The 23,869-nt window shown below is 44.7% G+C and overlaps 1 protein-coding gene across 12 annotated transcripts in view; it reads left to right on the forward strand.

Annotated features, from left to right (window-relative positions):
• TENM2 (teneurin transmembrane protein 2) overlaps window positions 1-23,869 on the forward strand; it is a 1,234,499-nt gene that overhangs the window by 1,142,468 nt on the left and 68,162 nt on the right. For all 12 annotated transcript variants that reach the window (XM_053567520.1, XM_053567521.1, XM_053567522.1 and 9 more), the window contains 4 exons: window positions 10,056-10,266; window positions 15,575-15,694; window positions 18,769-19,030; window positions 19,798-20,065. In XM_053567520.1, coding sequence (XP_053423495.1) covers window positions 10,056-10,266; window positions 15,575-15,694; window positions 18,769-19,030; window positions 19,798-20,065 — 861 coding nt within the window. The remainder of the gene's footprint in view (window positions 1-10,055; window positions 10,267-15,574; window positions 15,695-18,768; window positions 19,031-19,797; window positions 20,066-23,869) is intronic.

Genomic DNA, 23,869 nt, shown 5'->3' on the forward strand with positions numbered 1-23,869 from the left:
ATAGGTATTATATTTTAACATCATTCCAGGGTAGGTGGTCAGGGAGTGTACTCTGTGCAATGTTGACTTAGCGCCTGGCCACTGGAGATGCAATGCTTGGAACAGCACTGTTAGTGTCCAGCCTGGGAGCTCGGAAGTAACAAAGGCTCTCAAACCCCACACTCCAGGGCCACAGGATTAGAACCTACATCCTGTCACCATCCCAGAGAGATGCAGATGCCGGTTAGAATTTGAGAAGCATGGGTTTAGAAGATTTTTTGGATGACATTTCTTTCTGGGTTTTTGTCCATTTGTTTAGTTTTTGTTGAACAATTAAAAAAAAAAAAAGGTGGATAAACACGGCAAGCTCAGTGTTAAAAAAAAATCTGCCAGTAGCTTCAAAGTACAGCCAAAGTCCTACTAAAGAGAGATCTTACCTGGATCACATCCCTGCCTTTGGTAACAGAGCCTTGGTTCTCCTAAGCTACCTTTGCTTCCTTTCCCACATCCATCCTAAAGAGGAGAAAGCCATCAAGCTGCATTCAGTGGGCGTCCACCCTGCCAGATCTCTGGCCAGACGTGATTGATCTTCCATTGCTAAGTCGTAAGAAAGGCCAGAAAGTGCTTTGGGGCAAAGACCTCTGGTTTTGGAACTCAGAGACTGACAAAAAGAATTGGCAAGAAATAATAGGAAAACTTCCAATAGGCCTTCCAGAAAGAGCACAAATACAGTTTTACTTCTTACAATATTTAAGAATGGCTGTTGCTCCGTGGGGGTGGGGGGCAAAGGAACGATGGTTCATCAGGCAGCCAGGGTATTAATGGCAGGTGAAACCTTCCGAATGAGCACCCTGTCAGCCAATCTATTGCTTTAAAAGGTTGGCAATGCGGGAGACTAACAGAGGCAATGAAGAACTAATCTCATATTGCCAGGTTAAATCAAGTCAGCCTTGCCCGTTCCTTTCACTTCTTAGTTACATCAAGCCAGAATGCTTTCAATTATCCCTCACTTCCAACTTGTCAGCAGGCATTGTGTAAAATGCAAATGGACAACGCCCTTCTCTGGGGACAGCAGAAATATCACCCAGAGTGGCCTTCACTTATTGAGCCCTTCCTATGTCTGAAGTGCACACATTTATCATCTCATGTCATAGGCACCGTCTTATAGCATCTCTGGGCACTTCTGTGTAGCAGGTACCATTAAGTCCATTCTATAGACTCAGAAAACCATTAAGTCCATTCTATAGACTCAGAAAACTGAGCCATAGAGTTCAGTCACTCAGCCACAGAGTTCAGTTCAGCCCAAGTTTACCTAGCTGATACCTGTTTCCCCGAAAATAAGACAGTGTCTTATTTTAAGGTGTGCTCCCAAAGATGCACTAGGTCTTATTTTCAGGGGACGTCTTATCTTTCCTGTAAGTAGGTCTTATTTTCGGGGGATGTCTTATTTTCGGGGAAACGGGGTAGTAATAGAACCATTCTGATTTCTAAAGAGAATATTCATTTGCTGTTTTACTACCTGGGCCAAGAGCCCTTTGTCACCCTGGGCAAGTGGGGTAAGAGCAGAGACAAAGCCCTCCATCTTAGGAGTTTGGAGTGACTTCCTTAAAATTTTCTAAGTGTTCCTCCAGAACTGAATAGCCAGAATCAGCAATGGCAAATGGAAGGAACTCCCCGGGCCAGACTAGGACCCACATGAACCCCCCTCCTGCTTACCACCTTCGGGGCGCTGGTTGACTCTATACAAGCCCTCATGCCCACCCTCATTCATGTGAGGTCAACAGATGCCCCAAGATGTCTTGTGATTTATATGTGATTTATATCTACCAGATATCCAAATGGCCAGCTGCTGTTCCAGCCTCGTGAGCTCCTGCTGGCTGGAGAGGTATTTCTTTTGCAAGATCATGAGAAATCAGGCTGCCAGAATGATGCTTACCTGCTGATTTGGGGTGACTCACATTACTTATATAGACAAACTCCCATCTTAGACATGCCCTGCCGGAGAGTACGTTAAAATAACGCCAGGTGCAGTGGCTCACACGAGGCTGAAGGAGGAGGATCACTTGAGCTCAGGAGTTCAAGACTTGCCTGAGCAAGAGTGAGACCCTGTCTCCACAAAAAAAAAAAAAGTAAGCATAAAAAAATTCAGCTGGGGGCGGTGCCTGTGGCTCAGTGAGTAGGGCGCCGGCCCCATATGCCAAGGGTGGTGGGTTCAAACCCAGCCCCGGCCAAACTGCAACAAAAACATAGCCAGGCGTTGTGGCGGGCGCCTGTAGTCCCAGCTGCTCGGGAGGCTGAGGCAAGAGAATCGCGTAAGCCCAAGAGTTAGAGGTTGCTGTGAGCCGTGTGACGCCACGGCACTCTACCCGAGGGCGGTACAGTGAGACTGTCTCTAAAAAAAAAAAAAAAAAAAATTCAGCTGGGTGTCATGGCATGCACCTGTAGTTCCAGCTACTTGAGAGGCTGAGGCAAGAAGATTGCTGGAGCCCAGCAGCCTGAGGTTGCTGTTGACTATAATGACACCACTGCGTTATACCCAGGGCCTCAGAATGAGACCGTCTCAGCAACAACAGCAGCAACAGAAACGCCCAAGGCACAAACCAAACCTATGATTGTCATTTTTCTTTTTACTCAAGAATCCCTTTCATTCTCTAACTGAAATGCAGCAGGAGCCTCTGGCCTTTGCCAGCCAGCACTGGTGTCCCCAGGGATTCTGCTGCGGCTCCGTTTCCATCACAAACAGCCAACAGCACCAGATTTCTTCTATCTTGCCCCAACTTGTTGCCTCTTCCCTTCTTTCCATAGCTTCATTCATTTTTCACCTCCTCTTTATTTGCTGATCTCAAAAATGGTCCTAAGATTTATTGCTTTTTACTCCCTGGGCTATCTGTATTTTCCTTGGGAAAATGAGCACTTGGCCATTATCCAGTTCTTGATGAGTAAACAAACATATGATCCCAAGAAGACTTCTCAAAAATAAAAAAAGTAGAAATGACTCAGAAGTGCTTAGTAGTAACTAGGTGTTCACAACTGTTTTAAGTATCTTACATGGATTAGCTCCTGTGAGTTATCATCGTCATTAACCCCACTTTGTAAATTCACTTTGTAAATTCACCTGTGTAGACAAGTGACTTTGATGAAGGTCAAGAACATACCCAGAGGCTCAGCACCCATAGCTCAGTGATTAGGGCACCGCCCACATATACTGGGGCTGGCGGGTATGAACCCGGCCCAGGCTAGCTAAATAACAATGACAACTACAACAAAAAAATAGCCGGGGCTCGGTGCCTGTGGCTCAAGTGGCTAAGGCGCCAGCCACATACATCTGAGCTGGCGGGTTCGAATCCAGTCCGGGCACGCTAAACAACAATGATGGCTACAACCAAAAAATAAACGGGCATTGGGGCAGGCGCCTGTAGTCTCAGCTACTTGGGAGGCAGAGGCAGGAGAATCACTTGAGGAGTTGGAGGTTGCTGTGAGCTGTGACGCCACGGCACTCTACCCAGGGCGACAGCTTGAGGCTCTGTCTCAAAAAAAAAAAAAAAAAATAGCCGGGCATTGTGGCCAGCGCCTGTAGTCCCAGTTACTTGGGAGACTGAGGCAAGAAAATCGCTTAAGCCTCTAGTCCCAGATGCTTGGGAGGCTGAGGCAAGAGAATCACTTAAGCCCAAGAGTTTGAGGTTGCTGTGAGCTGTGACGCTACAGTGCTCTACTGAGGGCAACATAGTGAGACTCTGACTCAAAAAAAAAACAGAACACACCCAGAGTTTCCCTGTGCCAGCCAGTACCTCCCCACAGAGGAAACTATAATTTCTAATTTTCTATCACCATTGATTAATTTTGACACCCTGTAAATGGCTCAGCGTGTACTCTCGAAAGCTCATGTTTTTTAACCAACCCACTCTATGGCCTCTTGGTCCAATTAGTAGAGAAGGCAGATTTGGTCATCAGCTACACATCCCATCAAACCCTGATCTGAAAAGCAGGGGGGCTCCTTTTTAAAATTTGAGCTTCTCACCAGTTCCCAACCAAGTGCTGTGTGCAGACATGAACAGAACTATCCCCGGGACCTGTGGTGAATTGTTGCAGCCAATGTGTGCCACCCTGTCACAATATGAAACAGAGAAAAGTAAATTTAGGAGTTTCTCTGAAGCTTTTTAATATCTAAGAAACACATGGAGTCCATGCAGGTGGAAAAGGGAGTCACTTGCATAGCAAGCTACCAGGAACAAAAGGTGCCAAAAATTAATTGAACAAAATGTTTCAATTTAAATTCTTTGTGAGCTGCTCGGTTTACAAAGAAATAAGTGAAATAAGCATCTTCTCTCTTTTTTTTTTTTTGTAGAGACAGAGTCTCACTTTATGGCCCTCGGTAGAGTGCCGTGGCCTCACACAGCTCACAGCAACCTCCAACTCCTGGGCTTAAGCGATTCTCTTGCCTCAGCCTCCCGAGTAGCTGGGACTACAGGCACCCGCCACAACGCCCGGCTATTTTTTTTTGTTGGTTGCAGTTTGGCCGGGGCCGGGTTTGAACCCGCCACCCTCGGTATATGGGGCCGGCGCCCTACTCACTGAGCCACAGGCGCCGCCCATTCCTAGAACCCTTCACTGTAGCAAGGCCTTATAGCAAGGCCTCCAGCAGCCTCTCCCAGGCAGTGTTTCAGCCAACTCCAAAATGCCCAGATGCTTACTGCAGCTGCTTCCCAGCCTCTCCATAACCCAGGGCCTCCCCACCCCCAGTGTAGCTTTCCTAGTGAGCGTTGAGTTAAAGCCTGGAACCTAAATCTCCTGACTATTTAGGAGCTCCTTTTAAAATCTAGCAGCACAAACGAGACAGGTGCTGGAAATGGCTGACACAAATGTACAGCCAGCACAGAAGCTAAGCGCCACCTTGTACCCATGGTAAACAGCTGAAGGGGGTTTGAATCTCACAGGTAAATAGTGTGGTCCTCAGCAACCTGCATTGCCAGGAATGAATTCCCAGACGTCTTGTGTCTCATGCTGATTCCTTTTCAGATGCTCATTTCAACCAGCCAACTTCTTTCCCAGCTGTAGAAGTAGACAGGCCTTCAGAAGTGATTAAATCTCACAGCTGCCTTCACTTTGCCTGGGTAATGGGTGTCCCTGCCCTGTGGTCAGATCCCTTTGGGGAGGAAGCGTCTCCTCCTGATAATGAAGACAGAGGGTGATAATGTCACTGGTTGCCTTTCTCTACTTTTTACCCCTCGCTGCCTCTTAGCCACTTGGAAAACTTATTCCTCGTCTCCAAGCCTCCACTTCGTCCCTGTGGGGTGGGCGATACAGTAATAATGGTGATAATACAATTTATTGAGCACTCACTGTCCCTGGCATTGCTCTGAGCACTGTAACTTCATAACTGCTTTAACTCTCCCAACAGAACTTTCTAATATCATCAATCATCTCCATTTTGTACATGAGAGAAACTGAGGCACCAAGCAAGTTAATTGCCCAAGGTCTGAAATTCAAACCCAGACACCCTCTTCCAGAGTCTGAAGTTTAAAGGTTACATTATTCTGCTTCATGGGGTTGCCATGAAGATTTAAATCATTAATATATGCAAATTCTGCTCAGTCTGTGGCATCTACAGGCAGTCCCTGGGTCATGAACGCCACAGGTTCTGTAGGTTTGCTCTTAAATTGAATTTGTACGTAAGTTGGAACAGGTACCTTTATCAATAGCCTATAATAGCCTCTGTTCTTAAGTGTGGGTTGTACATCAGTCTGATGTTTGTAAACTTGGGGATTACTGCAGTAGCCTCCATTCATAAGTGTGAGTTGTATGTAAGTCAGATGCTTGTAACTTGGGGGCTGCTTGTATTATTACTATTAATTTTATTAACCTATCACTGTTTGACAGCATATATTCTTGCTACAGTTCAACCAATTCAAACCAATGAATGACTCTAAATATAAAGGGGTATTAGTTTCATTTATTTTCAGTTGACCTTTTGAAGAATGAAAAGGTTGAAAACTTCAGAGAATGTCTGGTTACAGTCATACCTGCAAGTCGTTGAACACATACGTGTGTTAGACCGACATTATATGTATGCTACGTATTTCTGTCTCTCTGTTCTCCATCACATATCCCCATGGTGGATGCACTATTACAGCTTAGTTTTAAGGGCAAGGAAACTGAGGCTCAGCAATGCGAATCCTCTCACATGGCTGAGAACGAGGAGGTATGAGCTTCATACCCAAATGCATCTGATTGCAGAGGCCACCTCTTCTGTTGCTGCGTAGAATTTTGGCTTTTTACCTGGGGACTTTTAATCCAAAGGATTCAATTCAGCATTATTCAAAATGATTTCTGCTTTACGTTGCCAGAACTGCAGAAAGGGTATCTCTGATTTTCTTTATCAAAAGCAATGGAAAGAATGCCTCAGCATTGCTCCCAGAAAGTTCCTCCACATCCACATTTTCTGAAAGCACCATTACAATTAGCATATGACATGCCTGTGTAGAACCCAGCCAGAGCTGTGATTTAGCCTCAGTGCTGACGGAAATTCTCCTTGGCCCCGTTTCACTGAGTGAGGTAAGATTAAGCAAGGCGTGTGCCACCACCGGGGCCGGAATGGGAAGGCCTAAAATGGCTCTCCCATAATCGCTGAGTCAGAATCGGGCCCTTTTTGAGGGCTCTGCAGACCTCTCCCACCCACCCTCACCCGGGGGGGCCAACCAGACAAACAAATAAGTAGGTAGATAAATAAATAAATAAATCCTCCGACGTTGGAGGAGGGCCCGGCCGTTTTCCCGCTGCTGTTGAATGGAGACATCGGCCGCCTCTCAGGTCCTGAACTGGCAATTCAGAACAGTTTGATTGCCTGCTTGATTGTTTGCGAGATAACTGCAAGATTGTCAGTGACAGGGTAATTTACTGAAGATTGCAATGTCAGACTCCATCCGAGGGGCTTGCTGGCATGAAGACGCGATTCTCATGACTGACAGGCCACTGGGAGATTGGAGTGCCAATTTAAAGTTCACGGTGTCGTCTGAAAGTGCTCAGTGGCGGCAGCCCATAATAACGCAGCGTGATGAGGTCATTGTAGACATAACGTATGCCCAACACTTAATAACAGGTGGGACCCCAAATACACACAGTCCCTGGAGCAGGTAAATGTAAATATGTAGGAAGAAAGCATTTCTATTCGATTTTTTTCTTCCCTTTTTAGCATTTATTGTCTGCTGCTGCCTCTGTGTTTAGGCCATCTCCTCCCAGACGGGCTCCTGAATGAAAAGCCCAGATCAACAAAACAGTGCAGAAATCTGAGGTGCATGGTTTGGAAGCAGTCGCAAGCCCAGAAAGACTGGCAGGCTGGAGGGGACGGAGGAGAGACACGTTCAGTGCTTAATAGGAAAACTGTCTTAAGTTATTCTTTGAGCCCAAAGAGGTCCTCAGAATGGATGGATTGGAGGGGGAGGAAACACTTCACCAGCTTCAGGACAGAAAGGCCACCAGAGATGGATGGCACTCCTAATCGGAAGAGGCTGGTGACCTTAAAGAAATCTATAATGCTAACAACAGTGGGGTTCTTCTCACCTGAGAAGCCTCTGCGGCTGCTGAGTGAAGCGCTGCCAACATATCTCGGTGGGTTATTTTTAAAATCTGAAGCAGGCATTCCCCGGCAGATCCTGTCTGTCCAGCGAAGGCAATCCATGGAACGTGATATTCAAGACAGAATTCTAGGCACTCTTTTTTTCCCCCATGCTTATTTTGCCAGTAGCCTTTCCTCTGGATTGCACAATCTGAATGTGGATCTGAAACAATACCTCAGTATCATCTCGCTATGAGATGCACTCTCTAATTCTGTTGCAGAATGAGAAACAGAATTCTGGGGTCTGAGGTTTGCCAAACTCTGGGTAGTACCCAATTCAGCCAGCACCACATCAGCCTGAGAGGATCAGAGCCTTGATTTTGAAAGTCCCTAAATTTAAAGTATGTTTGGCCTGCTCACCCTCTTATGTCTGTCTTTCTAGGAAATTCTGTAAATCTAAATGTGTTACGAGGCACATGAGCAACACTTGCCCATGTGGAAAATGAGAGGCTAGTTTTAGTAATTTAAAGCCAAGCAAAACATGCAACCTCCTAATTTGTTTGTTTGCTAAAAAGAAAATAATGCATTAAAATAATTGTACATTAATTGCTAAATTACAGTGGAACTTTGGTGAAATTACATATTTCAATTTTGTTAGCAGAACCGAACAAAAAGGGTAATACCAAAAAATTACATTGTAGTAAATTTAAAGCACCCAGCCAGGCTTGTGATTCAGCTTTCCAATACAAGTGTTAGTCAAGGCAAAGCCCAGGGTTTGAGTGCATGTTTCTGTGTTAAATTACAGCAAAAAAAAAAAATGCTTTTCTATCAAATCCAGGAAGTACAAGCAAGTTATTCTCCAAGTTTCTCAACTGTGTGTTCAGTCAATTTCCAGAAGAATAAATAAGGTTGGCCAACTAATCTATTATAATAAGAAATTCCAAGAAGTACACACCACCCTAAACATTCTCGTCCTCAGCCCTCACAGGCACGTGAGGAATGGGAGACAGTTGACAGTCATTTATTCATTCAACAAACGTTTGTTGAGTGCTCAATTCGATGCTTGGCACTAATCTAGGCATGACTATGAAAATTGATCAGACACTGTTCTTCTCTTCAAGGAGTTAATTTTCCAGATAGGGAGACATACATAAAGAGATAATTAATTCCAGTACAAGAAAGTTGGCTTAACAACAATAGTTTCTAAAATTTATTGTGCTTTAGAATCACCTGAGAATCATGGTTAAAATGCAAATTCTAGGACCTGCTCCTGGAGGGTCTCCCTGGAGAGTTTTGGGATGAGCCAGATCCTTTCCATAGGATTCTCCTCTCAGGATTTTGATCCAGAACTGTTCTTTGAAAACCTCTGATTCAGGGATATAAAGAACAGGAATATCTGCTCTGTCTTGGTCGGTTTGACCTACATGGTGCAAACAAGAAACATTTATTTCTCATAGTTCTGGGGGCTGGAAAGTCTAAGATCAAGGCACCAGCAGATCACCAGCATTAGTGAAGGCCATAAAATTGCCCTTAGTGTCACCATACATAGGGAAAATGGGAAATTGTAGCTAAATGTACAAACATTCATTACAAAATTTAACAAAGCATTCTGTATGTGTTAGCCACCCCTTTGTAAAATCTGTAATAAATATTTTATAAGTAAAGGTACATTTTACTAAATTTCCCATTTTCCCTACATATGGCAGCTTTAGGGGTGACCTTTGGACACCCTACATACTGTCAGCCCTTTAGTTACAGACACCCATGGTTCTTTGCTTGCTGTTTTATTTCCAGCATGTGGACAACATTCAAGTATTTGTTGAATGGTAGCTGAGTGAATGGGAATCAGCCTAGCAAAAGGGGTGAAGGGGCAGGGATGTAGGCAGGTAAATCAGAATGTTCAAAGTCCTGCAGGTGTACAGGAAGGTAGAACCAAAAACAGTTGGGTAAACTGATGGCTTTAATCTCTACATTGCCAGGCTACAGCCAATTCTCTGCATTTCCTGGCATATGTAAATAAAACTCACAGCCCCTGGTTTTCCTGCTGGTCAGTTGTCTCCTCCTTGGCTGAGAGGGAGCTGGGACAGAATGCTTTTCTGCGTTACAGTGAGATTTAAGAAATCCCCTGCATTTTGATGATTTGTGCACCCATTAGCACAGGCCCTTGGGAACTGGCTATAGGTAATATTTGGTGCTGTTTTTTTTTTTAAAGCAAACTGTTTGTTCTTACTTCATAGCAGAAAAATGCAGAAACTCAAAAAAAGAATAATAAAGAAAACGAAGAGAAATGCACTAGTCTACTAGCCAGGGATAACCATTTGTCAACATTTTTAATTACTTTCTTTCAGTCTTCTATTTTCTATGCATATAGATTGGAAATACACAAGGCTTGCTATATGCAACCTGCCACCTTAGGCCCTTGGGAAGGTTTGATGCTGCTCATGCCTGTGCTGGTAACACAGGTGTTAGCATCTCCAAGCAGCTTTGAAATCCGCTGACCCTGGCTCTGCCTCTGCCCTTCCAGATGGCCTGGTGGATTGCCTGGACCCTGACTGCTGCCTACAGTCAGCCTGTCAGAACAGCTTGCTCTGCCGGGGGTCCCGGGACCCCTTGGACATCATTCAGCAAGGCCAGACGGAGTGGCCCGCCGTGAAATCTTTCTATGACCGCATCAAGCTCTTGGCAGGCAAAGACAGCACCCACATCATTCCAGGAGACAATCCCTTCAACAGCAGGTAGGTACCCTCTGTCCTTCCAGCTGCTAAAGTCACTGGTTTTCTTCCTGTTGGAGCAGAGAGAAGGAAGAAATGCTCCAGCTTTTCCATGGGCCCAGTCGACCTGGAACTATCTGCACGCTGGGGACAGCTCCCCACAGCAGCTCACTTAAGGTTGGCCCCAAAGCAGAGTCCTGGTCTCTCTGTAGGAACTGACCACCTTCAATCTAGAACCTGCTGGAGATACCTGTTGATTCCCTGGTTTTGGAACATTTTTATGATCTATTAGTTTATGACATTATTATCATTATTTTAAATCAACCTTATTATGCCTCTGATAGTGGCTTTTGTTTGAAGATAGGGGAAATCCTTTGTTCAGGAGAGTACTTTTGAAAGCTATTATTGACTTGATAACACAACCTACCATTCTTGGCATCTTAGAGTCCAGATGATGCCAGGTGCAAGAATGTACTGAGCACCTAGAATGAAGCAGAGACTTAGTGCAGATTATCTCTAATCCTCACAGCCCTCTCATCTGCTGCATCTCCTAATTATCTGCTGTGTGCAAAGCGTCCTGCCACTGAGTTTCACTCCTCATCCTCTCAGAGTTTCTTTTTGCCCTCAGTTGCTAATTTGAGGCTTATGGATATCCTAGGATCAAGTTCTAGATTTATTTTGTCATCAACTTGGGCCTCCCTTTGCCCCAGGACAATTTAGAACTCTGCTCCTGGAGAAGAGAGCAAAAGGAAGGTTTGGTCTTAAAACCGCTTGGCCCCCAGCCCGACACGACTCTCTTCTCTGTTCTAGACACCGTTTCTGATTCTGAGGGTGGAGAGATGGAGTGGGAGAGGCAAGGGGGCTTCTGACCTGGCTGCACGTGACAGATCTCACGCTCACGTGGGCCAGTGCAGATGTTAAGACGTGGAGATGCGGGGGCAGGGTCTTCCTGGGGTACCCAACTCTGACTCTGCTCCTTCCCTTGGAGAAATAAAAATTGCTGGTTTAGTCTTTTTCAACAAAACTTTTAGGGACTAGGAACTTGAACAGGATGGTCCTGGCCCCTTTGCCCCGTTGGCAACCCACATGGTGCCATCTTTATGTTTATTTAACCTTGCTCTGGTAAGCCCGGAGCAACTCAGGAAGTATGTTACCCCCCTAGGCCTGCAACCAGGGAAGGAATAACCAGACTTCACTTCTTAGCAGCCCCTGACTTCACAGTGATTTTCCTGGAGCTTCTCCACCCTCCACCCCAACCCCACCATGAAACTTTGGGGAGGAGACACTGGCAGGCCACAATTTTGCTCCTCCCTGAGAGAGCCTGGCCAGGGTGGGATGAAGAAGCAGTGGCCAGTGGCACAGCCAATTCTCCAGCTTCTCAGAACTCTCTGGAAAGTTGTGCAGTCCCAATTCTTAGCAGGTCTTCTGAATATGAGGGTTCTTTTTTTTTTTGCAGTTTTTGGCCGGGGCTGGGTTTGAACCCACCACCTCTGGCATATGGGGCCAGCACCCTACTCCTTTGAGCCACAGGCGCCGCCCGAATATAAGGGTTCTTAACAAGGTTATCTTAGGCCAATAACTTTAGCTTTTCTCTATTAAAAATAAAATAGAGGGAAAAAAATTTAAAAAAAATAATAAAATAAAATAAAATAGAGGGTGGCGCCTGTGGCTCAGTGGGTAGGGTGCCGGCCCCATATACTGAGGGTGGTGAGTTCAAATCCGACCCTAGACAAACTGCAACAAAAAAATAGCCAGGCGTGGGCAGCACCTGTGGCTCAAAGGAGTAGGGCGCCAGCCTCATATATCAGAGGCAGCAGGTTCAAATCCAGCCCCGGCCAAAAACTGCAAAAATAAAAAAATAAAAATAAAATAGCTGGGCACTGTGGCGGGCACCTCTAGTCCCAGCTACTCAGGAGGCTGAGGCAAGAGAATTGCCTAAGCCCAGGAGTTGGAGGTTGCCATGAGCTGTGTGATGCCACGGTGCTCTACCGAGGGCAATAAAGTGAGACTCTGTCTGTACAAAAAAAATAAATAAAATAGAAAAAGAAATAGTAATAGAAAAGAAAAAATAGTCTCAGCCTTCTATTTCAACTCTGACACCTCCTAACTGCATCATATTGGGATCATAAACCAAATTTTCTTGATTAGTAAAATTAAAATAATCTTATCATATATGTGAAAGTTGATCATACAAATTGGGTCGTTCTTATCATACCCAACTATAACCAGGGGGGAAGGGCCAGAGAGAAAAAGCCCTCAAGGCACATAACATTGCTCCACGTATATAATTTCTCAGCTAGCCTGGGTGCTGAAACTTCCTGCTATAACCTGAGACCAGTTTTATCTGAAACCCCCTGCTATTACTTTCAGACGAGTTTTACCTACCATCACACTCACCAGTCAGAATTTGCCATCTCCCCAGAACTTTACTAGCACTGATAAACTTTTTGTTCAAAACAATACTTAACATTCTCCTTCTTACAAAATATCCAACCTTCTCTTTGTTCTGCAGACCTACCAAAGACCAGCTGGTCTGTATGTAGGTAGACCTTCTCAAAGAAAATGTTTTAAATTTAAAGATTTATCTTTCTAATTTAATTGACTTTCACAGTTATGACACACAGTAATGGTATTATTGCTTCTTTTAATAAGATAAGCCTCTCAAAAAATTTGTAAAAAAATAAAAAAGTATTTTTTCCTGTTTATTAGATCCCAGTATGGGAGGATCTCTATAGGTACAATTCCTTTTAATTATGAACATGATTCATCTTGCCAGAGACTCATGACCAGGCAAGGCTTGCATTAGGCCATAAGCATTTAGTTGGGGTTTGCATATGGTTTGCTTATGTTGTAAATGCATCCTCTGATGGGCCATGATCTATTTCAATCTGCTTCCTAATTACCATTCCATTAATTCTACCCTAAATGCAGACGTTCCCCACTATTCTCCCTTGCACACTCTCTCTTTGCCTGTCCCTTCTGATTTAATCTTATCAGCCTCACTAATTGTTACCCCGCCCAGAAGGCATCTTGAGCTAGAGCCAAGATACAGGCAAACCCAGAACCTGTGGTGGACTATAGCAGCCCAGGAGACCTGAAAGAAAGTTGCTTTAGAGAAAGCTTCTCTGCAGCCTGGAACATCACATTAGATAGCTCCACCCAAATAAGCCCATGTTCTGCAGTGAGTCTGCATGGATACATAATTCAGAAGTGCAAAATGCTACTCCAAGACACGGGTTGAAGTTCAGTGAGCATGTGAATTTCAGTGCATTATCGTCTGACAAATAATAAAGGACAAAGCGAGGAGTAAAAAAGAACTTAATTCAAGACTTCTAAAAAGGCGTTCCCCTAGATAATGGCATACAAAAATAACTAAAATGCTTTGACTCCACCACTGTAATTTATAGAGCAGATCTCACTATCTAGATAATGTGATAATTGTTACACATCAATAATCATAAATAGAAATGAACTGATAGCATTTCTTAGCTGAGTCTTCTCTGAAAATTGACTGCCTGGAAACTATAGGTAGCGAACAGCAATGAAGATTTAGGAAAAAACCGACAGCAGTAATCACAGGCAACTCAGCCCCTTTTATTCTGTTGGCACTCTGCAAAGGCTTATGCTACAGGAATGATTTAAAAGAAATAGTTGTAGAAAAAAAGAAGAGGGGGAGAAACCCATTATGGAATGTACTCCTAATTTTGTTTTCTCATCACGAGCGCTGTGTACCTTATGGTCATCAACACACATCATTGATTTTAAAATAGTGTCTGGTAAGGCCTTAAAGGAATCTTAGTCTGAGCTCAGATAAGAAAATGGAATTGAACAAAAGGATTATTTTCATAAATTAGTTTTCCACTTTCAAAAGATTCTAGCATTGTGGTTGGAACCAGCTAAAAATGGGATTCATTTGTTAGGCAGCCATGAGCAGACAATTAGATCTGTCAGTAGAACAGCCTAAACACTCTTGAGATCATCGAAGGGCTGGAGTTGAACAGTTGGGGGTACTGCTAATAAAAAGAGAGGTGCCTGGAGACCGCATCCCTCCGGTTTTCGGGACACCTGGGATTGAGAAAGGAAGTGCATTCCAATGTTTGAGGAGACTTTGACAAGATTCTGGCAAGGAAAGGTCAGTTGATTACCTAGTCCAGAAATTGGGAATGTGTCCAGGAACCGGGGAGCCCAGGAACCTCTCTGCTTTTGCCAAATTGCCCAGCATCTTAAAGGCCGACTATACAGCTGCAGACCTTTCTGGTCGATTGGGGGCTCAGTGCTGAAATGCAGCTTCTCTTTGTCCCGTTTCTCCATAATTCCAGAAAATTCCCATGAGAGGAGGCATATGCATTCTCCTTCCATGGATTTTGAGTGGAATATTGGGGGTTTTTGCAGTTTTTGGCCGGGGCTGGGTTTGAACCTGCCACCTCCAGCGTATGGGGCTGGCGCCCTACTCCTTTGAGCCACAAGTGCTACATTGCCATGGCTTTATAGGATTTCCCAGAGGTAGCTGGTTGGAAACTGGCATTCTTAGGAAAGTTCTAGTTACTATGACCTGGAGAGAGGGGGGCTTTCCCTGACTCTGGACACATTGGGAAGAATTTTGACCAACCCTTCCCAAGGGAGCAGGAATTTGATATGAGAAATATGTAGTTACATAGAATCCAGAATCTAGGAGCCAAGATTACTACTACCACAAAAAAAAAAAAAAAAAATCCACAATGTTCTCTTTCTCTCAGGCTCTCATGAATTATGAAAAATTCTGCTGTTAGGGGGCAACAAAAAACAATGTATGTGCGTGTCCCAGCCTCACAAAAACCTCGATGTGCTCCCTTGCACTCCCGTAACATCTTAGCCTAGGGAAGAAGCATAACCTGGCCTTCCTCCAAAGCCAAAAAAAAAGAAAGAAAGAAGTGAGCAGATGGGGAAGCTCTCACCCAAGTATGCTCCTCTCTGCGCCAGGCTGCGGCACTCTCCTGAGTGACAAGGGGCAGCTTGAAGCTTGGGCCAAACAAAAGCCAAATGATGTCAAGAATGGAGTAAGGCCAAGGTAAAAGGTGCACAGGAGACCCCATTGCTGAGTGACAAGAATGCTGCCCATAGATTACACTCCAAAATGTCACAAGCTTTGTTCCTAAGGCAAAGCAAAGCACCAGGGACTTCCCTTTAGTCCCACCCTCTCTGTGAGGTGTGGTCGAGGGAAGCCAAAAGTTAATGTTAAAAGTCTCCTCCCTGCCTTCAGGACCAGAGGAGGATGGAGGAGCAGAGAGGGTAAGGGATTGTCCCTTTGTTCTCCTGTGTGTGGTTCAAAGACCTGTGTTTCTTTCTCTTGCAGTTTGGTTTCCCTTATCCGAGGCCAAGTAGTAACCACAGATGGAACGCCCCTGGTTGGCGTGAACGTGTCTTTTGTCAAGTACCCAAAATACGGCTACACCATCACCCGCCAGGATGGCACGTAAGTAGCTTTGCAGGGCTCGTACCTACTGGTGACGGAGTGACTGCCCCCGTGGACTGGAGTGCCCACCAGGCCAGACTCCTGAGGATCCCCCTCAAAGATATTTTGTGCTTTTTGGTGAGGTGTCAAAAAGAGAAAATGAATGGGAAGGCCAGCCTACTGGGGGCTGCTGACAGCCATCACCTTCCTTTTTTCCATATCAGGCAAATGCTTTTGTGTACACGTTAGTGGCGGGGGCAGATTCTAGACAGGAGAGGGAAGGTAGTTCTTAGAAACTAACTCCTATTTTAAATCAAAGGCAGTGCAGGGTGACAAGAATCCACATGACATAGTGTCCTGTGGTGATCCCCTTCTGCTTTCATCTGTGGCTTTAGGAGTTGTGTTGTTTTCACTACTGTTTTGAAGGGGTGGCATGTAATCAGAGAAGTCTAATTAAATACATTTAGCAGTCACCCTGCTGTGTGAAGGAGGCAACCTTCCCCTATTATCTTCTGATTAGAAACATGCACCGTTCAGCCCCCATCAACATGAAAGCTCTGTCATTTCCTTAATCCATTTGGAGATAGGGTAGAAATTTTTTAAAAAGATAAGAAGAAGAGAAGAAATGTATGGAAAGATGAAAACATTCACTCCTCACTCTGGACTAAGAAAAACACACACACACACAATGACATTCTATTTCAAATGAAAAAGGGACTGTTAGCTATAAGGCTGATATACCACATTTCCCTGGAAAATCACAGACACATCATGGAGGTGAGAACTGGGGGTCTTGCCTTTTCCTGGTGAAGAGTCTGGCTGTGTCGTCTAAAGTCCTCAGGTGGCCTTGCCAGTGGTTTCAACAATTCCCAGCCACAGTCACCCTAGCCTCATATTCTCACATCTGAAACCAAATAAGGAGTCTAATGATTCACATCAAATCTTCAGCCTTCTTTAAATTTCCATCTCACAAATACATTTCTGTAGCCAAAGCTAATTATTTAAAAACACTAGGACAGCAGGTGTGTGCCGTGCAGGGCCACTCTTGCCTTTGTTCGTTCTTAGAAGCCGTGTTCTTACGGAGCTGACGTATTTGAGTCAATTCCTGCGAAGTCCTCTGAGACACACGAGAAGACGTCTCTGAGCCCCGCCTCTGCTGTCCGTCCTCTCCTCCTGCAGCTTCATTCCTCCCAGCTGCTTCCTCGCTAACCATGGCCCAAATCCACTCCCGCGTCATCTATCCGACCTCCTGGATCAGTGGCTCTGCAGCTCGTTTATCTTGCTCAGCCACAGAAGTCACAGAAGGTGACTGGGAACGCTGCGAGGAATCCCACAGTCTGTTGCGTGACGGTGTGTGCCGCACACATTTGTGTGGATCCCATCCTGCCAGCTGGGAACAACGTCGCTTCAAGACATCTGACTCTCTAGGTACTATATGAAACCATCCCGCCAGCACATAGGCCCGGTAAATCGGCACCTAAATGAAGTAATGAATGAACTGGTGTCCCGTGCGTTCTCTGATCTTCATGTGCTCCTTGTTCCTTCATCTTATGCCCACTAAAAACACCAGTGTGTTACTAAGACTGGGTGAAGCCGAGTCAAGTGTGCTTTCACTAGGCTTTACTGTGATCTGGGGCTCTGTCAGCCACTGGGCCGTCTGGAGTGACCAAGACGGACAGCACCACTGCCCTTGGAGAGCTGAGATTTTAGTGGGGGAGTAAAGTTTAAAAAATGAAAAACTTCTCTCCAGAAGGGAACACTTGTGCACTGCTGGTGGGACTGCAAACTAGTACAACCTTTCTGGAAGGAAGTATGGAGAAACCTCAAAGCACTCAAGCTAGACCTCCCATTTGATCCTGCAATCCCATTACTGGGCATCTACCCAGAAGGAAAAAAATCCTTTTATCATAAGGACACTTGTACTAGACTGTTTATTGCAGCTCAATTTACAATCACCAAAATGTGGAAACAGCCTAAATGCCCACCAACCCAGGAATGGATTAACAAGCTGTGGTATATGTATACCATGGAATACTATTCAGCCGTTAAAAAAAAAAATGGAGACTTTACATCCTTCGTATTAACCTGGATGGAAGTGGAAGACATAATTCTTAGTAAAGCATCACAAGAATGGAGAAGCATGAATCCTATGTACTCAATTTTGATATGAGGACAATTAATGACAATTAAGGTTATGGGGGGGAAAGCAGAAAGAGGGATGGAGGGAGGGGGTGGGGCTTTGGTGTGTGTCACACTTTATGGGGGCAAGACATGATTGCAAGAGGGACTTTACCTAACAATTGGAATCAGTGTAACCTGGCTTATTGTACCCTCAATGAATCCTCAACAATAAAAAAAAAAAAAAGAAAGAAAACTTCTCTCCATTAACCTCCTTCTTTTCTGTTTTCTGTTACTGGGCAAGAACCTTTATGTTTCTTTACTGGTAGTAGACCTCTGTCCAGCTTTTGAGGGACCAGGAATGTAGTTTAAGAACCATTATCACAGACGTCAGATACAGAGATAAGGTTGACGAGAAGAATGCTGCGTTGAGTGCTTCCTTGTCCTAACGTCGTCTCACTGTAACTACATTATTTACTGAACATTTTTATCAGCCTACAACTGTGCTAAGTGCTTTCTACCAAGGATCAGCAACCATGTTCTCCAAAGGGCTGCATAGTAAATAGTTTCAGCTTTGCGTCGGGAAAGCAGCCACAGAGGATGCATGAACAAATGATTGTAGCTGTGTGCCAATAAAACTTTATTTATCAAAACAAATGGTGGGCTAGATTTAGCCGACAGGCTATCATTTCCTGACCTCTGCTGTATACTCATCTTATTCATTCTCTCAGCCACACCGTGTATGTAGGTACCATTATTTTCATTTTACAGATAAAGAGGGTTAGGAACCAGCCCATCGCCACACAATTAGTTAAGTGGTAGAGTTTGGATTCCAACCCCACCTCTCTGTCTCCAAAGCCACATTTCCCCTCCTCTCTGCTCTTCTCCTCTCACTGCCCTCAGGTGAGGAGGCCAGAGCATCCCCCCTTGTCTGAAGGTGCGTCCACCCCTCAGTAAGCCCATTCTCCTCCCTCCAGATTTGACCTGATCGCCAACGGGGGCGCGTCCTTGACTCTGCACTTTGAGCGAGCCCCGTTCATGAGCCAGGAGCGGACTGTGTGGCTGCCTTGGAATAGCTTTTACGCCATGGACACCCTGGTGATGAAGACGGAAGAGAACTCCATCCCCAGCTGTGACCTCAGTGGCTTTGTCCGCCCTGATCCGATCATCATCTCCTCCCCTCTGTCCACCTTCTTCAGTGCTGCCCCTGGGCAGAATCCAATTGTGCCTGAGACCCAGGTAGGAAAGGCGGGGACCAGGGCAGGGCTATCGGTAGTTCTGTTACCAAAACCAACTGGCCAGCTTCCTCCCAGCACATCGCTCCCTGAATGAGCCAGAAACTAATATTAAAAGAGAGAAACAAAAAGTAGGAACACAATAGAATTTATAGTCACTGGAGAGGAAAGTTTGAATCCCTCCTGAACATGCTAGATGTTTGCAGGTAGTCATTCAAGACTTTGGCAGTCGCCGGAGCTTTTAATAAAATAAAAACAGTATACATATGTGCAACCCACCTGCAAATTGCTTTTTATTCCTGTTAGTCACAGAAATACATGATAAGAGATGCTTTAATGATCTACATCGGTGTTACGACAGAGGGCAGATTACATTATTGCCTCCCCGTTGCTTTATTCCAATTGTCAGTGGAAGTAGTAGGTTCACATAATTACAGCCTCTCGTGGCCTCCTTGCACGCAGCTAGCAATAAAGCCTGCTGTTCTTATTTACATCTTTTGCCAACAGTGTAGTTTTTAAAAAGAAACACAATAGTGACCAAGAATAATTATTAATCCAAAAATCATAACCTCAGCCCCTTCACTCTGTGGTGTAGGATAAAGTTTTGGTTGATTTTTTTTTTTTCTTGCTCAGCTGTGGCAAGTGATTCTTACAGCCACTTAAGGTGTGATGTTTCGGTGAGGGGGGTAGCAGAAAGGCGGCAGGGGATGCCGACAGCTCACCTCCAGGGGCATGTGTGACATGTGTGTCTACCCTGTGTTTCTCCCTCAGGTTCTTCATGAAGAAATTGAGCTCCCTGGTTCCAATGTGAAGCTTTGCTATCTGAGCTCCAGAACTGCAGGATACAAGTCGCTGCTGAAGATTACCATGACCCAGTCCACGGTGCCCCTGAACCTTATCAGAGTTCACCTGATGGTCGCGGTGGAGGGGCATCTCTTCCAGAAGTCATTCCAGGCTTCTCCCAACCTGGCCTACACCTTCGTCTGGGACAAGACGGATGCTTATGGCCAACGAGTGTATGGACTCTCGGATGCCGTTGGTATGTTCTGGTTCCAATCTGATTCATGGATTTAGTCATGCATGGATTCAGCCAATACTTACTGAGTTCCTAGTCTATGCCAAGTGCCATCCTAGTAGATTAAGACACAATGGTCATGGCGGTGCCTGTGGCTCAAGGAGTAGGGCGCTGGTCCCATATGCCGGAGGTGGCGGGTTCAAACCCAGCCCCGGTCAAAAACCACAAAAAAAAAAAGACACAATGGTCAGTAAGACCAACAAAGCTTCTCTTCTATGGGCCTTATGTTCTAGCAGGGGATGGAAATAATAAATTCACACTCAACAAGTGTGATAAGTGCTAATAAGAAAATAAAAATAGGCTCGGCACCTGTGGCTCAAGCGGCTAAGGTGCCAGCCACATACACCTGAGCTGGCGGGTTCGTATCCAGCCTGGGCCCGCCAAACAACAATGACGGCTGCAACCAAAAAATAGCTGGGCGTTGTGGCAGGTGCCTGTAGTCCCAGCTTGGGAGGCGGAGGCAGGAGAATTGCTTGAGCCCAGGAGTTGGAGGTTGCTGTGAGCTGTGATGCCACGGCACTCTACCCAGGATGACAGCTTGAGGCTCTGTCTCAAAAAAAAAAAAGAAAGGGCGGCGCCTGTGGCTCAGTGAGTAGGGCGCCGGCCCCATATGCCGAGGGTGGCGGGTTCGGACCCAGCCCCGGCCAAACTGCAACAGAAAAATAGCCGGGCGTTGTGGCGGGTGCCTGTAGTCCCAGCTGCTCGGGAGGCTGAGGCAAGAGAATCGCGTAAGCCCAAGAGTTAGAGGTTGCTGTGAGCCGTGTGACACCACGGCACTCTACCCGAGGGCAGTACAGTGAGACTCTGTCTCTACAAAAAAAAAAAAAAAGAAAGAAAATTAAAATAAGTGATATGCACTGGGGAGGGGGGTGGCTGTAGTGGGCACTCAGGGCTTCTCAGCAGGGTGACACTCACAAAGATGTGAATGATAAGAAAGAACCACATGAAAATCAGAAGAAGAGCATTCCAGGCAGAGAGAAGAGCTAGGTGTGTTTGAAGGTCAAAGAAAAGGTCAACATCTTCACCTCTTTCATGTTTACATGGATGGAGCTGGAACATATTCTTCTTAGTAAAGTATCTCAAGAATGGAAGAAAAGTACCCAATGTACTCAGCCCTACTATGAAACTAATTTGGGGCTTTCACATGAAAGGTATAACCCAGTTACAACCTAAGAATAGGGGGAAGGGAGATAGGGAGGGGAGGGAGGGGGGAGGTGGATAGAGGGAAGGGGATTGGTGGGATTACACTAGCGGTGCATCTTACAAGGGTATATGTGAAACTTGGTAAATGTGGAATGTAAGTGTCTTGGCACAGTAACTGAGAGAATGCCAGGAAGGCTATGTTAACCCGTGTGATGAAAGTGTGTCAAACGGTCTGTGAAGCTAGTGAATGATGCCCCATGATCATATCAATGTACACAGCTATGATTTAATAAAAAAATAAAAAATAAAAAAGGCCAACATAGCTGGAGTGGAGTGGAAGAGAGGAACATTCTGGATAAAGGGAGGGAGTGGAGCAGGAGCAGTTCATGTTCCAGAGACAGCACTTTCCAATGGCACAGAATAAACCTCGAGAGTCAGAAAATGGTGTTCAAGGAGCTCCCAAAGCCCACACGCTGTGGCTCAGGACTATGTCTTCTGAAGGAATGACGTGGTTCCCCCCTTAGCAAAGACCACCCTAAAAGAAGGGGGCTGCTGTTATCCCAGTTGTGAGACCTGGGATAATCTCAACCTACCTGGTATCTTTCTACTTATGGAAAGCTATTTGGGGGCTAATTAAAATCCAGATTCCTGTATTCTCTTCATTGGTAGGCTAGCAGTTTTCAAGAATTATGGGTAAAGATAAATTTCCAAAATAAGAAACTGGCAAACTTGGAAATTCTCACTGTAATTGGCAACCAATGTTTACCAGACATTCCTTTTGTGCAGAGAGCGTTCGTTGCACTAAATCCCTAGTCTTGGGTAACCTCTCCTACCCCTACCAAGAAAGCCCTCTCATAATCCCCATTGCGCGCAGGGAGTAAGAGGGAGAGACAAAGAAAGTTACCTTTGATCACGCCACTAGCGGGTGGCACGGGTGCTCAGGATTCATTGGTGAGTGGAGTTAATAGCATCAGCGAGTTAGTATAAGTTGTTGGACTAACTAGTACATTTCACATATAACATTGGCTAATCAAAAAAATATTATATCTGGCTTTAGACAATATCAAAATGATAGCCAATATCAAAAAGTAGACCAAATATTATAACACGGACGCATGTCCTCCAGCTCCTACTATTATCAACTCATCATGAGTCTTGTTTTTCTATACTCTCAGCTACTCCCCTGCCTCCCGTATTTTTCTAAAGCAATTCCCAGACATCACATCACCTCATCTGTAATATTATGTTCAGAATGTTGTTCTAAAAAGCACTTTTAAAACATAACAGCAATATCACTATCACAACAAAAAAATTCTTAATATTATCACATAGTCCATCATGGTTCAATATTTCAATTATCTCACAAATATCATAAATTATTAATATTTTATTTGACTCAAGATCCTATTAAGGTCTACCTGGACAATTGGTTGATTTCTCTCAAATTTTTCAACTTTCTCTCTCTCTCCCCCACTCCCCGTCTTTAACCTTTATGATTTATTTGGTGAAGAAACTGGGTTGTTTGCCTGTCCAATTTCCCATTGGCTGGTTGGTTGGTTTTCTGATTGCGTACTTATAGCTATTTAACATGTTCCTCCATCCCTTGTATCTCCTAAAAATGGATGGTTAGATCTTGAAGCTTTCTCGGGTTTAGGTTTGTTTTTTGGTTTTAGCAGAAATACTTGGTAGGTGGGTCTGTGTTATTCTATTAGGAGACACTAAATGTTAAGTTGTGTGGTTTTTAGTGATTTCACTAGTCCTTGATGCTAACTGCCTGTTCCATTAGGTCATTAGAGGTAAGGAAGTGGTGTTTTAATTCTGTCATTGTTTCTTCATCCATTGGCTGGAGTACTTTTACATAGAGATATTTTGTCATTAACAACTTAGTTTTTTGAGGTATGGTTCAAAGGAAAAAGGGTAAATGCTTGTTTCTTTCTCTTTATTTACTAGTTTTTAATATGTGTATAATGGGTTAATTCATCATTCAATGGTGACAAGTTAATGTTTTTTGAATACCATTATGAACTCATGGATTGGAGTATATCCGGAATGTTCTAGTCCATTGAAATTCTTGTCCTTACTAATGGTCAAATGGCCCCTTCTTTGGTCAGTGGGAGCCTTTTCAAGCTGACTCCCAAATCCTTTTGACATGGCCCTAATAGATTTTGATTCCTGCCTTGCTATCCAGTATGATAAAATGGCCAGGTCTCATCTTGTTCATTTCTTGCTCCAGCCATTCCTTCAAGAAGCCCTGATTCCTTTTTTTGCAGTTTTTGGCCGAGGCTGGGTTCGAACCCACCACCCCCAGGATATGGGGCTGGCACCCTACTCCTTGAGCCACAGGCACCACCCAGAAGCCCTGATTCCTTTTAATGAGAAATAATATATCAAGACCACAAGCCAGACACTAGCAATTCTCTTTGCTACTGGATTGGTCATTGGGTCTTTATGTCTTGGCATTTTCAGAGGACAAGTGAGAAAATATATGGGAGGGAGGGGTGATTTTAAAGATAAAATGCATGCTTTGTTCATTTCAACACTTTTGTATCTCAGGATCTTTAAACAGCTGTGGAGAATCCCCAAAGGTGACACGCATAGTTATGAGTTTAAAGCAGTAAGAACAGT

The sequence above is a fragment of the Nycticebus coucang genome, chromosome 17, assembly GCF_027406575.1.
Source record: "Nycticebus coucang isolate mNycCou1 chromosome 17, mNycCou1.pri, whole genome shotgun sequence".
NCBI lineage: Eukaryota > Metazoa > Chordata > Mammalia > Primates > Lorisidae > Nycticebus > Nycticebus coucang.